Source organism: Bison bison, unplaced genomic scaffold (assembly GCF_000754665.1).
Source record: "Bison bison bison isolate TAMUID 2011002044 unplaced genomic scaffold, Bison_UMD1.0 scf7180017858728, whole genome shotgun sequence".
Taxonomy (NCBI): Eukaryota; Metazoa; Chordata; class Mammalia; order Artiodactyla; family Bovidae; genus Bison; species Bison bison.
This window is the reverse complement of record NW_011489300.1, coordinates 298,820-317,072: the sequence shown is the minus strand read 5'-3', so window position 1 is coordinate 317,072 and position 18,253 is coordinate 298,820. Positions and strand designations below refer to the sequence as shown.

The window sequence follows — 18,253 nt, the reverse complement described above, 5'->3', positions numbered from 1 at the left end:
CTGAGGTTATTGATATTTCTCCCGGCAATCTTGATTCCAGCTTGTGCTTCTTCCAGCCCAGCATTTCTCATGATGTACTCTGCATATAAGTTAAATAAGCAGGGTGACAATATACAGCCTTGATGCACTCCTTTTCCTATTTGGAACCAGTCTGTTGTTCCATGTCCTATATGTAGTATCAATAATGTATATATGACAATCCACACCCCCAATTCATCTTACTCTCACTTCCCTACATTTATCTTTCATGTGATGAAAGTGAAAGAGTGAAATGAAAAAGTTGGCTTAAAATTCAACATTCAGAAAACTAAGATCATGGCATCTGGTCCCATTACTTCATGGCAAATAGATGGGGAAACAGTGACAGACTTTATTTTTTTGGGTTCCAAAATCACTGCAGATGGTGACTGCAGCCATGAAATTAAAAGTTGCTTGCTTCTGGGAAGAAAAGTTATGACCAGCCTAGACAGCTTATTAAGAAGAAGAGACATTACTTTGCAACAAAGGTCCATCTAGTCAAAGCTACGGTTTTTCCAGTGGTCATGTATGAATGTGAGAGTTGGAATATAAAGAAAGCTGAGCACTGAAGAATTGATGTTTTTGAACTGTGGTGTTGGAGAAGACTCTTGAGAGTTCCTTGGACAGCAAGGAGATTCAACCAGTCCATCCTAAAGGACATCAGTCCTGAATATTCATTGGAAGGACTGATGCTGAAACTGAAACTCCAATCCTTTGGCCACCTGATGTGAAGAACTGACTCACTGGAAAAGACCCTGATCCTGGGAAAGATTGGAAGTGGGAGGAAAAGGGGATGAGAGAGGATGAGATGGTTGGATGGCATCACCGACTCATTGGACATGAGTTTGAGTAAACTCTGGGACAGGGAGGCCTGGCGTGCTGCAGTCCATGGGGTCACAAAGAGTTGGACACAACTGAGCAACTGAACTGAACTGAACCTCTGCTTATAGCTATTTTCTTTTTAAAAAAAAAACTTGTATTTATTTTATTATCTGGCTGTGCTGGGTCTTTGCTGCACGTAAGTTTCCTCTAGTTGCAGTGAGTAAGGGCTACTCCTTGCTGCAGTGCACAAGTTCTCATTGTGGTGGCTTCCTTGTTACAGAGCACAGGCTCTAGGGCATGTGGGCTTCAGTAGTTGGGGCTCTCAGGCTCTAGGGCACAGGCTCAGTGGTTGTGGTACATGGGCTTAGTTTTTCTTGGCAAATTGGATCCTCTTGGACCAGGAATCAAACCAGTGTCCTTTGCATTGCAAGATGGGATCTTAACCACTGGAGCACCAGGGAAGCCCCATATAGGTACTCTTTTCTGCCCTGGGGATTTAGCAACATTTACTGAAAAAACAGTGAAGTAGGCTGAGACTGTTCCAAGGATTCCTGGTAGGAATTCTGGAGTGTTTCCTCAGGCATCGGGAAATATGCCTGCAAGGAGTTTTCTAAGAAGACAGTAGAGCAACTTTGAAAGCAGGCATTGACAGGAAAGCTTGTTGACAACCATGCCTAAAGTTTTTATTAACAGATGGATTTTTAAAAATCAAACATATATAGAAGTAAAGAGAATGCTATTATGAATCCTTGTTTACTCACCATCAGAATCAACTAAAATAAAAATGATCTAATTAAGTTTCAGGTATTCACGCAACATTTTTATTTTTTTAGCTAGAGTATTTAAAAGCAAATCTTAGACATCATGTCATATGTGTCTCTTATGGGCACATCCAAGTGATGATTCCCTAGCTCAGTGATTTTTCCTTGTTGTTCTTGTTTAGTGGCTAAGTCATATCTGACTCTTTTGCATCCCCATGGACTGTAGCCTGCAGGCTCCTCCATCCATAGGATTCTCCAGGCAAGAATACTGGAGTGGGTTGCCATTTCCTTCTCCAGGGGATCTTCCCTGATCAGGGATCTAACCTGAGTTTCCTGCATTGATAGGCGGATTCTTTACTACTGAGCCACAAGAGAAGCCCAATAGGTCTTTCAAATCTCTTTTAAATTTTATGAGTTCCCTCACCCCCACATTTTTTTTTCTTCCCATTTTCCCTATGCTATTTCCCACATTCTAGATTGCTTGATTACTTCCTTGTGGTGAAGTTTAACTTACTCTGTTATTGTATTTTTACACTTTCAGTCCAAGATCAGTTAGTCCAAGATATTTCATAGATGGTGCCATGTCTTCTTGTTGCATCACCTCTGGAGGTGGTGATGTCTAGTTGCCACTCTTTTAATGATGGATCAATTAGTCTAGGCTGAACAGTTTGAGTTTGGGGATCCTTAAAAAAAATTTTTTTTTTTTTTTTAGCAGATGTTTGTAGATAAGTTAGCAGTTGCCTGAGGGTAACTACCCTCAAGGCAGAATGAAATCAAATGATAAGATAGTGATGTTATTCCAAAGTTCATCTCCTGATGGTCCTATCATTGTCTCTTTTTCTATTGCTTTTTTAAGTCTCACTGTGTCACTTCTGGGGTGTGTGTGCTGTGTGTGTGTGTGCTTGACTGTTTTGTACATTCTTTCTTTCCTTTTTTAAGTAAACAATCTCAAATTTTTATTGTCTTCATAATATAACAAAATATGAAGCTCAAAACTGGATCAATTGGCCCTTTCTCTTATCTCCCCCCAGATCAAAAATGCTTGCATCTCTTAACAGTCAGCATTCTCCTAGATCTACTTCCCAGGTGGCTCAGCAGTAAGGAATCTGCCTACAATGTGGGAGACTCAGGTTCGATCCCTGGGTGCGGAAGATCCCCTGGAGGAGGAAATGGCAACCCATTCCAATATTCTTGCCTGGAGAATCCCATGGATAGAGGAGCCCAGCGGTTTACAGTCCATAGCGTTGCAAAGAGTCGGACATGACTGAATGACTAATACTAGATCTGCAGTTGGGCTCAGCACATTCAAGCTTCAGTACAGCCTTTATTGTAGTTTTAGCCTTTTTCTGGAAAATTGGCTGAGTCTGCCCACCATAGGCGCTCTGCTTCCTGTCATAACGCCACTTTCCCTGTGCATACAGAGAATCCTTGCCTTTCTTGTACTGTGTCACTCTGTGCAGCTGGCACTTGCCACACTTTGTACAGAAAGTCTGGCAGGTTTTAGGAACATTCACCACCTCTGCAAGAGCACTGTCGGCATAGAAAGAAGCTTTCTTATGTCTTGTTTCTTCCCAGAACCTGTCATAACTTGCAACTTATACATATTTTTGATGTGACTATAAAGTGAAAGATACGTATTTGACATTAAACTTGGTTTATGTTCATTATCTTTAATTTTAAAATCAGTGGATACTTCCTCTTGGGGACAGGGCCAAATGAAGCTACCTTTATTCATGCTGATTAATTTTTTTGGGGGGGAGATGCTCTGTAACTCCACACCTCTACAGAAATGAATTTTCATGCCGTTCACACCGATGACAAGTACTGAGAAAAATCCTGAGTTTCTTGGAAAGACAGGAATTGATAACTTCCCTGGAGGGTACAGTTTGGATATGAGCTTTCTCATTTTGGAAAAGGTTTTATGTGAACCAGGCTCCATAAGCTCTGGGGGCAGTGTGCAAGGTCGTGTGTCAAATAAGAGGACCCCTGTGTCTCCAGGGAGGCACAGGACAGATAATTGAACATGGGCAAGGAGCCTCTCTTGCATGTGGCCAGCTGCAGCACTGGTGGCCACGTTCTTGCCTAGTAGACAGGGGTGCATCGACTGGCCAGAGTAGGAATGAGTCACAACTGTGTGAGCTGTATAAACACAGCCATCTCACTGCTACTGGTCAAATAACTACACATTTCCCCGGTGGCTCAGACAGTAGAGAATCTGCCTGCAATGCAGGAGACCCGGGATAGATCCTTGGATCAGGAAGATCCCCTGAAGAAGGCAATGGCAGCCCACTCCAGTATTCTTGCTTGGGAAATCCCATGGACAGAGGAGCCTGGTGGGCTATACAGTCCATGGGGTCACAGAGTCGGACATGACTGAGTGACTGAGCAGCAGCTGTAGGATATGTTCTCATATAGTCCCCAAAAGGGATAATCATCACCTAGGATGGATCAGAATGTCATGAATGCCGAGACTGGGGGAAGGAACTCCAAGCCAGGGAGAACAGTGAGCCCTGGGTGCTGCCCGCTGGGTGCCAAGTAAGGCAGGCAGGCAGGGACACCAGCTGTCCTTGGGGACCACACAGAGGGGCTGAGTGCTTTATTATTTAGTGCTCTGGAGGCTTGAGGCCACCCTGCAGGGTTAATGTGCACAAAGAGCTACCTTTCCAGGGACTGATGGGAACAGAACTGCACGCTCAGTAATGGGAAAAGTGAGCCAGTCATTGCTCCGAGCAGGTCATCAGCACCTGGCTCTGTGTAGCATAGAGACAGACACACAGACACCTAGATGAATATGAAGGTGTGAAAGCCAATTGAGGACGAGTCAAAATAGGATCCAGCCAGAGAGCTATCACTTTATTAGTCTTCAGTTGTTCGGTCAGGAAGTGGAGGAGTGATGGGATGAATGGTGGTTCCCTGGCTGCAGTTTACTGATACATTGCTGGAGGTTGTTGGCTTTTACTTATTATTATTTTGTAAATGTATTTTTGTGTCTTTTATTTTTTAATTAATTTTTATTGGAGTATAGCTGCTTTATAATTGTATTAGTTTCTGCTGTACAGCAAAATGCATCAGCCATGTGCTGTGCTTAGTCACTCAGTCATGTCTGACTATTTGGACCCCATGGACTGTAGCCTGCTAGACTCCTCTGTCCATGGAATTCTCCAGGCAAGAGTACCGGGGTGGGTTGCCATGCCCTCCTCCAGGGGATCTTCCAGACCCAGGGATCGAACCCATTGCCTTCCGCATTGCAGGAGGATTCTTTATCACCTGAGCCACCAGGGAAGCCCAGCCATACATGCACGTATGCCCTCCTTTATTGGATTTCCTTGCCATTCAGGTCACTCCAGAGCACAGAGTAGTTCCCTGTGCTATTCAGTAGGTTCTCATTAGTTATGTATTTTATAGGCAGTATCAATAGCGTATATATGTCCATCCCAATCTCCCAATTCTTCCCACTGCCTCCCTCTCCCACTTGGTATCCATACATTTGTTCTCTATGTCTGTGTTTATTTCTATTTTGCAAACAGGATCATCTATACCGTATTTCTAGATTCCACACACGTGTTAATCAGAGTTTGAAAGCACATCATTCTTACCTCCCTGCCTTCTACACACTCACACACAACCCCCTCTGAGTTGTCCTCCCAGCTGGTTTCTAATCTAGATGCTGTAAATTCAGGATGGCTTGGCACCAACCTGTAAGGATGCCGATACCAAACATCTGTTCTCAGGAAAGAGCAGATGGACGTGACCACCTCTGGCTCCATCCAGCAGCCCAGCTGTCAGAGGAGGATTTCCTCTGAGTCTGCACTGTGAAGGGTGGACATACAGGGGGAACTGACTGCAGTGCTGGCCTGAAATGGGGGTCAGTGTGTTTTCCAGAACTTGGTTGCAATAGCAGACAATCAATGGTAGTCACATGGCATGTAACAATTTTTGTGAAGAAAAGTCAGCCTCCTGCAAAGGCAATCAGACAAGTCAAGATACCAGAGAAAAGTCAAGTTCTTATTTGGAAATCTGAGGAAAAGATTGGCTAAAAGCAACAGGAGAAGCTTTTTCCATCAAATTTTCTCAACTGCAGTCATGGGGAATCTTCCCTGTGGAAATTTCTAACATTATCAAATCTCTCTACTTCTCTTGGAAAACTTAGTTCTAAAACTCCACTGCTGTCTATCTTTGATAAGCTGCTTTGCTCTGATTATTTTTATGTGAAGAGTTATTGCTACACGGGGCTTCATTTTCCCACCACCTAGTCCCTGACCATTATGATGGTTTTTACAAACCTTGAAGTATTTCAGTTGCTCAAGATGATGCTCCTTGATTATCTGTATCTCTTTTAGAGCAGCTTGGGTTTATGCCAAACTATGTTTCTTCCTGGGGCTTCCCTGGTGGCTCAGATCGGAAAAAATCTGCCTGCAATGCAGGAGACCTGGGTTTGATCCCTGGGTAGGAGAGATCCCCTGGAGAAGAAAATGGCAACCCACTCCAGTATCCTTGTATGGGAAATCCCATAAACAGAGGAGCCTGGAGGGCTACAGTCCATGGGGTCACAAAGAGTTGGACACAGCTGAGCAACTAACACTATATGCCTATATATGCCTAAGTTTCTTCCTGAGAGGTGTAGCTGCTTCTATTAACCCTCTACCTCTGGTGGTACTGTTGCTTCCATCATAAGCTGCACTGAAGCTGTCCTCTTCAAACCACAGATGACCACATGAGCAACCCTTGCACTGGTCCTTCCCCCATCATGAAAGGTGGTGTAGCAGTAGCAATGGAGGAGACCATGGTAGAAACCCCGGATGTACTTATGTTGAGAGTTAACCTCCCCCCACCCCGACTCACAGCCATGGCAAGATAACGGACCCCAGCATAGGCTCCCCTTGACCTCCAAGCCAGACTCAGATGACAATCACTGGAAGCATCTCTATAGCCTTAGCCATAAAGAACAACATCGTTTAGATGGTGAAGCAATGGCTGCTGGGGATCTCAGAGCATCCTCACCAAGAGCCAAGATTCCTTCTCTGCTTAAACATCTGCTTCCTTGTGGGGTTGCTGACTTTATGTGAGAACTATGGCAAAGGCCAGATTGGATAGGCACAGATTTCAACTTTATCCTGTGCAGAGTGGCCAAGCAGATGAGACCCCATGTAGGGAACACTCGTTTTCTTCTTTTTCTCTTGATAAACTCTTCATCTTCTTATCAAAGTCAGCTCAGACATCACAGCTCAGTGGTGTCTTCTCTCCCCAAGTGAGAAGTAAACATTCCCTCTTCTGTAAAAACTTCCCTTGGGGTCACCATTTTGTATCTGCTTATTTCTATGTAGGCTTCCTCTCCTGGATCATTAGCTGCTGGAGGTTGAAGCTCAAAGATCACTCATCATTTTATTATTAACAAAAATAACTTTTTGTTATTTCCAGCCCAGATCCTGGTACACACGTTGTAAGTGATCAATACACAGTTGTAAATGGAAGTAAACCAATTTATTTAACCAGTGGGTCATGATAGCTTGATGCTGTTACTTTTTTCTAAAAAAAATAACTTTTTATTTTGTACTGGGGTATGTTCCATTAATAATGTTGTAATAACTCAGCCATACTTATATATGGATCCATTCTCCTCCAAACCCCCTTCCATCCAGGCTGCCACATAACATTGAGCAGAGTGTTACCTTTTTAAAAAATTGAAATATAGCTGATTTACAATGTTGTATTAGTTTCAGGTGTTGAGCAAAGTAATTCAGATGTGTGTGTGTGTGTGTGTATATATACCCACACATATGTATAATATGTATACACATTATATGTACATATGTAAGTATTTATATATTATATATAATCCTTTTTCAGATTCTTTTCCCTTATAGATTATTACAAGATATTGAATGTAGTTTCCTATGCTGTATAGTAGGTCCTTCTTGTTTATCTATTTTATGTATAATAGTATTGGTTATTATGTATAATAGTATAGTTATTATGTATAATAGTTTCTGTTAATCCCAAACTCCTAATTTACTCCTCCCTCACCTTTCCCTGTTGGTAACCATAAATTTGTTTTCTGTGTCTGAGTCTGTTTTCGTTTTGTAAATAAGTTCATTTGTTGATGCCGGTATTTTAAAGAGAGACAAAGCAGGAAAGACCACATCCATATGTGAATTGCCACCCCATCGCATCACCCCAGGGCACATAGTCACACACAGGTGGACTGTGGGCCCTGGAACCGGACACTTTATGATTGTGAGCAGTGACACAATCAAACACAAGAATGGGGACTCCCTGTGCAAGTCTACAGTGAACGGATTGTCTGTGACCATCCATCTAAAGTCGACAGTTACCTGTCTACATGTGCTTGAGAATATGACCAAGATTCTTCCGGTTCCCTTCATGAAGGAGCTTTTCCATAAACACGGATTTGTACTCCATGGAGATCAGAGCCTTAATGAAGCTTAAAAGCCAGGGTTCACGCATGCCCTGCCCCTAACAATTTAGTGCAGAAGATTGGCTTTTCCTCTAGTCTGTTGCTGGTACAAGGGATATGGCATCACTGCGCAGGTTACAATGGAATCCAAAACAAGGGCTTTTTAAAGAACAATCAGGCAGGCTGACTGATGCCAGCTGGATCAACTGTGCCATGTTTGCATACCTGAGGGGAGAACCCGCACCGACCTCTTAAATTGTTTCCTGCACAACGATTTTATTTTGGGTTTAGTTTGATCTTGCAGATTCCTGCTTCCTTCACGGTTGAAGGCATTCCATATTCATCTGGCATAATGACACGCATCATCTATCAAAGCAGAAACTTGTTCTCTTGTTTCCTGCAGCTTGTAGCTGATGCCACCTTCAGCTGAAAAGTGTGGGAGGTCAGCAGTGAACAGGGTAGTTGATGTAACTAGAGATTATCACGCTAAGTGAAGTAGGTCAGGAAGAGAAGGACGAACGCCATAAGATATCACTTACATGTGAAATCCAAAGTGTGGCACAAACGAACCTATCTATGAGACAGAAGTAGACTGATGGAGAGCAGGTTTGTGGTTGCCAAGGCGGGGAGGGGGTCGGGGAGGGATGGACTGGGAGTTGGGGTTGGTAAATGCAAACTATTGCATTTAGAATGGATAGACAACAAGGTCCTAATGGATGGCACAGGAAAACTATATTCACTATCTCGTGATAAACCACAATGGAAAAGAATATTAGAAAAGGACGTCTGTATGTGTATAAGTGAGTCGCTTTGCTGTATAGCAGAGATTGGCACCACGCTGTAAATCAGCTATTGTTTTTGTTGTTTTAGTTGACTCTTTGCAACCCCATGAACTGTAGCCCACCGGGTTCCTCTGTCCATGGGATTTCCCAGGCAAGAATGTCGGGAGTGGATCTTCCAGCCCCAGGGACTGAACCTGTGTCTGGTGCTTGGCAGGTGGATTCTTTACCACTGAGCCACCAGGGAAGCCTACTATACTTCAATTTTTTAGGAAAAGCCCTTACAAGGGAGTGGAGTTGATCACAGCCTTTTAGGTAATCTTACCAGGATGTTTCATGCATTCTGGATTCACAGAGCTGGAAGGGACCTTAAGAAACAGAGACAGAAGTCACGTGCCTCTGGGCCATCCCACTAGACACCCTTTTCAGGCACATGGATGAGCGAGTGTCATTCAAGAAAGGAGATTCCATTACCATCAGTAATCAATTACTGTGTTTAATAACTTCCCCTAATAAAAAGATCTTTCTTACATCCAACCAACATCTTTCATACTGCAATCTCTCTGCTGAGTTATTCTTCAGAGTGGGGATGAAAGAAATCATTCATCATCCTCTTTTCACATAACAAGTGTATAGAAGACGGTCCAAGTCACTGCTCGGCATTGTTTCAGTTCTTTTCTCACTTCCGATGCTCCAGTCATCTTTGTTACTGTACAATCCCTGCCAAGTTCCCCACATGCACAGATACCCACTTCTGGGGTAGATCATTCATGAGCACTCAATAGCATGAGTAATGAGGTGGTGGTTGCTTGGTTCTGGAATGTGACGTGGGGTGAATGCTTTTCCAAATTGGATTTGCTTTGAGAAACCAACATATATTTAAACATCTATCACGTGACTGGCACTGTGCTGATTTGTGTAACATGTGAGCCTGTGTTTCCTTTAGCTCACTCTGCTGGAATAAAACTAATTCCACATGGGGACGTGGAGGAGCCATACAGCCTTCTAGAGGCTTCCGCCCGCAAAAAAGCTGGGGGAGGAATTGCAGATTTGGGCAAAGAGGCAGCTGGTGAATCCTTTCATATATATTTCTTATACTAGTTACCAATTTCCTCTGTCATCAGGAAATTACAGAGCATTGGCCCGAAAGAACAGGAAGGTCATCTGAGCAAGTCTACAATGTCATGGTGAGAGTGTCTCACCCAAGAAAGACCCCAGCTCCACCCCTTACTACTTGAGAGACTTTGGGAATATCGTTTATCATCTATGAATCTCAGGTTTCTTATTTATAAAATGGACTATTAGTACATTATTTTCATGAGGATGAAATGAGATAATAGTGCAAATTGTACACGGTAGCTACTGTTTTATATAGTTGTCTAGTTGCTGCTTAGAGTTTTCTAGGAATGCAGTCATGGTATCTATTTTCTTGTTTTTTAGTATTTTATCAGTCAAATGACTGTGACTCCTTCCTTATACTCAACTGAAATCTGTCAAGTTTGAGGTGTTTTCATTGTAGTTGTTGACTTTCTTCTGATTAATCATTTGAGTACTAGGTGGACTTCTCTGGTGGCTCAGATGGTAAAGAATCTGCCTGCAGTGCAGGAGACCTGGGTTTTATTTCTGGGTCAGGAAGGTCCCCTGGAGGAAGACATGGCTACCCACTCCAGTAGCACATGGGCCTGTGTTTCCTTTAGCTCACTCTGCTGGAATAAATACTACCCACTCCAGTAGTCTTGCCTAGAAAATTCCAAGGACAGAGGAGCCTGGCAAGCTACAGTTCATGGGGTTGCAAACAGTTGGACATGACTGAAAGACTAACACTTTTTTTCCTTTTGAGTACTAGGCACAGTCATAAGCAGCTTTAGAGATGCTCTTTATACTGTATTCCATTTAATCCATCCTCCCTCCTCCACCCAGTTGACAGAACCAAGTCTATTCTCAGAGACATGAAAGAAGGCCCCTGGGATCACACAGTTAGAGCCTGGATCCTAACCTAGTCTTATGCTCCCCCAAGACACATATTAAGCCTCTGTTTTGTACACTAAATCACCCTTTCTTCCCCCAATTTGGCAATCTAATAACAAGAAAAATAAAGCAAAACTATCATTTAAGAAACTTAAATCATTGTACTACTTGAAATCCTTTTTGGAATGAACAATAATAATGATAATGTTGGGTTACATGTGAAAGGTGTGTTTCAAATATGAGTGGAAAATTAAACCAATGATTAGTAGTGGTAGGTCCAAATTATTTCAGGTTTGGTTAGTTTTGGCCAAGTTAGAAGGATTAATATTTTCCATCTCATCACACCTTTACTTACAGATGAACAGGCTTTAACGTAACATGATCCTGGCAGTAGGAGTGTGCATCAAGTCCACCTATGAAATCAACTGCAAATACAACATAGCCCGACATGAATAAGTGTGCAAATTCACATAATAGTAGATGATTTAAAAAGAACACATAAAAAGCTAACAAAAATATTTATCACACAATGGAAGAATGTGTATTTAATCTAAAGACTGTTCAAAATATTATCAGTGGTCAAAACATGGGGAAATTTAAAACAAGTTTTTTAATGGAGGATAATTGTTTTACAATGTTGTGTTGGTTTCTGTCATATATCAACATGGATCAGCCACAGGTGTACATATGTGCCCTCCCTCTGGAACCTCCCTCCCACCTCCCACCCCATTCCACCCCTCTAGGTTGTCACAGAGCACCTGAAAAAAATGGGGAAATTTGAAGAAACACACACAGAATTTGGGATCTTAGGGACTGAAAAATCACAGTTGTTACTGGCTTTAGTAAAAAATGAAGTATACTAAATAGTATTAGATTTTAAATAATGTGCTTGTCCTTAGGCATACAAATATGCCCTTTCCCCTCATATATCAAAAGATATACCTTTTCTTCTTGTTGCCAGAAACCATTATGTTTTCCTTAAGAATATTTATTGCATTATTAGAAAGACCTTTGAGAAGTCACAAAATCTATGTCCTTGCCCTCTGTCTTCAAGCCATTCCTGACAAATAAGCACCTGCATTTTGCAGAGAAAGTTTCAGCTTCTCTCCGGTAGTGTGGTACTTGCCTCACACTGTATAGACTCACTAATTTTGTTAATATTCTTTCTAATCTGTTTCCACTTTGATCAAAATCTCAATCTTTCTTTTGCAAACTTAATGTCCATGGTTAATCTTAGCTCATTTCTCCTGTGTTTTTTTTTTTTCCTGCTGTAGTCCATTAAAGCTATTAATTAGGTCATATCAAGCTCTGGTTATATTATAGTACTCTAACATTAACTCTAACATATACATCTATGTGGATATATAGGAACACCCTGAGCTTGGTATGTGTGTGTGTTTAGGTACACAAGATGTGAATATTTTATCATATTCTCCACTCAAAACAGGCATGCTAGTAAACTGTGATTTTGAGAAAGATGAATTAGCCTAGAAGTTCAGAGGGGCCAAGAAAAGCCCATCCTTTTCCTACCAAGGCACATAAGTCACCTGGACGCAACCTTAAGGAGAGAAGTAGTCAGAGAAGAGTCAATCTGAGACACTAAAATGATTTTCCCAGGACTTCCCTGTTGTCCAGTGGTTAAGAATCCACCTGCCAATGCAGGAGACACAGGTTAGATCTTTCCTTAGGGAAGATCCCACAATGCCTTGGGGCAACTAAGCCTGTAAGGTGCAACAAGAGGAGTCCTGGGATGAAAAGCCCTTGTGCAGCAAGAAGACCCAGTGCAGCAAAAAAAAAAAAAAAACTTTAAAAAATTCTTCTATTAAAAAAGGAATCTTGTCAGAGAGAACTACCAGTGTCTAAAGGGGTCATTTAGTCAGATTAGATTAAGTTTTTATTAGATTAGATATTTAATCAAATATCCAACCCCTGACCTTGTTGACCAATGGGTGAAAATTTAGAAGGAAAAATCACATGATCAATTAACATTATTGATTAAAAATTGAATGGTCCTAAAAGAAAAAGTTGGGTGGTACTATAATTTATTGAACTGATATGGAAAATATTTTCATAGTTAAAGATACTATGACTTACAGAGGCACCTTTGGAAGTTGAAGGGTATGTTAAAAGAAACAAAATTATAAAAACATACATTCATGAATAAAATTATTCAATTAAAAATTATTTCAAAATAAAATTATTTATAAAAATGAATATTAAAATCAATATACATATTTATTAAAGCAGAATAAAAAGAAAACATATTCATTTGAACATTAAAATGTAACATTAACATAATGATTATTTTTGGTATAAATTCAGGTACTGCCATGAATCTGCTCCATGGTCCATGTCTGTCTGTAATATACCACATCACTGATATTTTGGGGGAAAATATACACATATCTTTTCAATATGGTTTTATTATTTTTATAAATTTATTTACAATCTTATTCAACATTTCTTTTTATGATTAGTAAACTTGAAATTGCTGATATCTTGATTGCCTCTGCAAATCATAGTATTTTTAACTATGAAAATATTTTCCATATCAGTTCAGTTCAGTCGCTCAGTCGTATCCAACTCTGCAACGCCATGGACTGCAGCATGCTAGGCTTCCCTGTCCATCACCAACTCCCAGAGCTTGCTCAAACTCATGCTGATAAATGCCAAGCAAATTTGCTACAGAAAGGACAGGTCTCATATAGTTTAGCCCAAATACTTTCCCAAGCACTGCAATTTTACCTCCATTTAGCACATCTTTCTGTGCCAAAAATTTTACAAGACACAAAATAACTTGCATTTATTTATGATACTTTTTAGATCTTCTCACAAATTAACTTTTTTCCATTTTGGTGCAGAATATAAATTTGTCAAATAAAATGCAGCTCTGTCAAAAGAGTCTTTTCTCAAGTCAAGAGATTTCAAAAGGGAACTATGAAACTGAAAATCAAATTTCATATAACATTTGAACTCTCAATATTTAATTTGTCCAGTTCGCTTGTTTTGTGAACATAAATTTCTATGTTTTCTTTTTTTTGTAAGCTTTCACTTATTACCATTTACTAACAAGTTCAAAAGATGATTTTGGGGGTGCTTCATTTGTTGAATAATTTGACTTAAGTTCTTCAACTGATCTTGAATGCAGTGCAGCTAAAATGTGGAAGACTCATTTATAAAATGCTCACAGTCATCTGGATTAATTTACGAAGTAGTTCTTTAAAGACAGAAATGACCCTAACTGATTGATGAAGAGAAGCCAAGAGAGAAAACATTCTGTCATCCCAAAGACTTTGTTTTGTTTGCTTATTTTCAACATCAATTGCATTACAAAAATATACTCAGGGAAATGCAAACCAAAACCACAATGAGATTCTACTTTATATTCACTAAAATGGTTATAAAAATCAGATAATAAATGTTGGTAAAGATGTGGAGAAATGGGAACCCTCATGCACTTCTGGTGGTAATGTAAAATGTTGCAAGACTGGTGGTTCTTAAAAGAGGAAATACAGAGTTACCATGCATGCATGCATGCTCAGTCATGTCTGACTCCTTGCGACCCATGGACTGTAGCCTACCAGGCTCCTCTGTCCATGGGGATTCTCTAGACAAGAATGCTGGAGTGGGCTGCCATGCCCTCCTCCAGGGGATCTTCCTGACCCAGGGATCGAACCCATGTCTCCCACATCTCCTGCATTAGCAAGTGGATTCTCACTCCTAGGTATATACCCAAGAGAAATGGAAACATACGTCCACACAAAAATTTGTACACAAATTTTTAAACTCTCAATATTTAGTTTGTCCAGTTTGCTTATTTTGTGAGCATAAATTTCCATGTTTTCCTTTTTTGTAAGCTTTCACTTATTGCCATTTACAAAAAGATTCAAAAGATGATTTTGAATCATTTTGGAAACAGCATTATTCATCATATCCAAAAGGTGGAAAAAGCAGGTAATTAAGAAACTGAAAACATCAAGAATCTTTTATGGGTAGAACAGAACAATGTTGTTTTTGACAACAGAAACCTGATATTTCCATATTAGAAAAATAGTTTTTTAAGCACACACTGACACTCCCCATTTGCCAGCGTAGGAATACAGTTTAAGTCAAGAGGTAAACTGAAGTGTTTATAGATTTTAAAGTTTTTAAAAATGATGCTTTAAAAAATGAAGTTGTTCTTTGACCCAACGAAATACTTGAAAACAGCTCAGTAGGAAATAACCAGCTTTTTAAGCTTTCAGAGTGGTAGCTGTATCACACTGTTAAGAAAGTGAAGTGACTGCATTCTAAAAGTCACCGTAATGAGAAAGATGTGAGAACAGAAGCTGCTGAATCAAGGAGTTGCTCCAGTAGAAATAAGGAGATGAATCGCAATGAAACCCGAGAAGTAGCAGAGGAGGCATAGATGGGTTTTCAGAAATATTAGAAAAGGAGAATTAGAAACAAAACATGAAATCTGAAGCAATCACAGCAAGAGCACCATTTAAGGGTCTTTGGCAGAAGAGTGGCCTTGGAGGAGACGAGGAAGACAGAAGGTAGGGGGGTTGTACATAACTTGCTGAGTGACCTGCAGGATAATTGACTTGAATTCTCTGCTTATTAAAGTCTTAAAATGTAGAACAGAAAAATCAGCACAATTAAGAGCTGGCATCAATGGTGCAGAAAAGCCGGCTACAGAGAACATTGCCCTATTCACCCATTCTCGGAAACTGAGGTGTTACTATAAAAGATCCCTTGGGGAGAGCCCACAGCCTAGAAACCCCATTGTTCGTAGTCCTTTCAAATGTATTTCCTGTGCCAACTTCCAACCACAGAGCCAAGTGACTTCTTGGAACAAATTATGTTACTTTCAATGGAACATTTTTGCGGTTATTCACTTTCCCCATGGCAGATCCCAGACAGGGGCTTTCACTGACCTGGAGGAACTCCAAAGCCACTCTGGATTTACAGCATCATCTTACTGTACAAACACAGAACTGTTTTCCACTTGTTGGGCTTCCCTGGTGGCTCAGACGGTAAAGAATCCACCTGCAATGCTGGAGAACCGGGTTCCATCCCTGGGTCAGGAAGATCCTCTGGAGAAGGGAATGACTACCCACTCCAGTATTCTTGCCTGGAAAATTCCATGGACAGAGGAACCTGGTGGGCTACAGTCCATGGGGTCGCAGGGCATGACTAACACTTTCACTTTTCTTTTTTTTCCACTTTTCCACTTGTAAGAGATTCACAACTGAGTCTTCTGTTTGACTACAGGGAACTTTTGGTCATCAGTGAGGTTTCCAATAGATAACTCAGTACTACTGACTCAGGGCTTCATCCAGACACTGCAATCCTGACTGACACCTAAAGCAAGACAGGCCATTTTCAGTGAGCACTCAAGCTATCATTTATGTCCCAGGTTTAACTAGATTCACCTTGGTGGCTGAATTCACCCAGGTAAAGAACTCGCCTGACGATGCAGGAGATACAAGACATGTGGGTTTGATCCCTGGGTTGGGAAGATCCCCTGGAGAAGGGCATGGCAATACAGTCCAGTATTCTTGCCTGGAGAATCCCCATGGACAGAGGAGCCTGGCAGGTTACAGTTCATGGGGTCACAAACACTGGACACGATTAAGTGCGCACACACACAGCCAGCAAAGAATGAACCAGAATGCATGCATTTTTTTTTCTGATCCAGCTCTGTTGCACACTGCCTTGTCTCTGATTGGGAAACACGGAGACACTCTACCATTGCATTTAGCTCAGAGAAATGGAAAGACTTGGGAGGATGAGGATCAATTAACAGATTTCTCTGAGCCTGCTTCTTGCTCTATCATTGTTCCCACTATGTCGTTATGAGACTATTCTAATAAGCATTTATTTTATAGGTCGCCAGCAATACTGCTTAAGGGAGCACTGCTCAGGCTTCTATTCAAATATGGGGGCCTTACATTGTGATTTACTCGTTCTGTGATAGGAATTCATAAGAGAAAAGCCAGGGCAGATGCTCGACATCCACTGAGTTCATGCAGAGAGGCCCTTAACAGACCACAGGGAGGATTTTGCAGACCCCCGTAGGTAATGAAGGCTTTTAGGAGAGACCAGTGATTTCTGAGGGAGCTGGCAACTGAACTCTGCCTGTGTTACTAGGGAACGAGCTGGCCCACAGCATCGCTGATCTGCTGCCTCCCCCTGTCTGAAGAATCTGAGCTTTCAGAGGGCATGACCCGCTGTGCCAAATCGCAGACCATGGTGGGGCAGCTCACATCACACAGAGTGGGTACAGGCATGGTGCCCCCATGGGTCTGCTGTAGCTGGTGAACTTGACCATGCCCTGAAACGCTGCTGACCCCCAGAGGAGGTGGTTAAGGCTGTGCAACCGCCTGCCAGAAATAACTTTAGGAATGTTAAGAGCTGTTCAAACTGGTAGATGACAGCCCACAGGCAAGCTTTATAAATGTTCATAATTGTTCTCTAATGCAGGAAATTTACCATCCTCTCCCCACCCCACCTTTCAGAAAGCACTGGGAACTGAAGAAGGGAAACTTCTCACATGGGACCCCTGAGACACTCAGGGAGAAGTCAGCCTCACTGGAAGGGCAGAGTCTACCACCTTAGAGGCGGCCTTGGCCAGGTCTGTCTTCCAGCACGTTTACCTCTTTTTGCCTGCTATCAGCCATGCAAGATGGACTCATCTCACTTCATCTGGTCCCCCTCAGGCAAAGGCACGGATGTGGAAAACTGATACAGCGCAATGACTCAGATGGCACTATGGCCTGGGAAACACCAAGAGGTGTCACTGGGAGAGTCTGGAGGGTCTGGAAGAAACTACACGTCTGTCTGGGGGCCCCAGTCCTTCCTCCTCTTGGGGGGTCGGGGTGGGGAGGCAATAAGAGGCCAGCTGTCTTCAGCTGGGGAGTGCATGCCCCAGGGGATGTGAGGACTTCCCAAATGGTGTGTAATTTAAGGTGGAGGTGGGAGTGTTAGTTGCTCAGTCGTGTCCAGCTCTTTGCGACCCCATGGCCTGTAGCCCACCAGGTTCCTCTGTCCATGGAATTCTCCAGGCAAGAATATTGGAGTGGGTTGCCATGCCCTTCTCCAGGGAACCTTCCCGACCCAGGGATGGAACCTGTGTCTCCTGCACTGCAGGCAGATTATTTACCATCTTAGCCACCCAGGAAACCAATTTATGGTTCAGTTCAGTTCAGTTCAGTCGCTCAGTCGTGTCCGACTCTTTGCGACCCCATGAATCTCAGCACGCCAGGCCTCCCTGTCCATCACCAACTCCCGGAGTTCACTCAGACTCACATCCATTGAGTCAGTGATGCCATCCAGCCATCTCATCCTCTATCGGCCCCTTCTCCTCCTGCCCCCAATCCCTCCCAGCATCACAGTCTTTTCCAATGAGTCAACTCTTCGCATGAGGTGGCCAAAGTACTGGAGTTTCAGCTTTAGCATCATTCCTTCCAAAGAAATCCCAGGGCTGATCTCCTTCAGAATGGACG

General features: G+C 42.1%; 1 protein-coding gene across 1 annotated transcript in view; it reads right to left on the bottom strand.

Annotated features, from left to right (window-relative positions):
* The window catches only part of NKAIN3 (Na+/K+ transporting ATPase interacting 3), a gene marked incomplete at its 5' end in the record, with an annotated part of 261,099 nt that overhangs the window by 3,530 nt on the left and 239,316 nt on the right, over positions 1–18,253 (bottom strand). Inside the window, one exon of the mRNA XM_010828753.1 lies at positions 11,119–11,188. Coding sequence (XP_010827055.1) covers positions 11,119–11,188 — 70 coding nt within the window. The remainder of the gene's footprint in view (positions 1–11,118; positions 11,189–18,253) is intronic.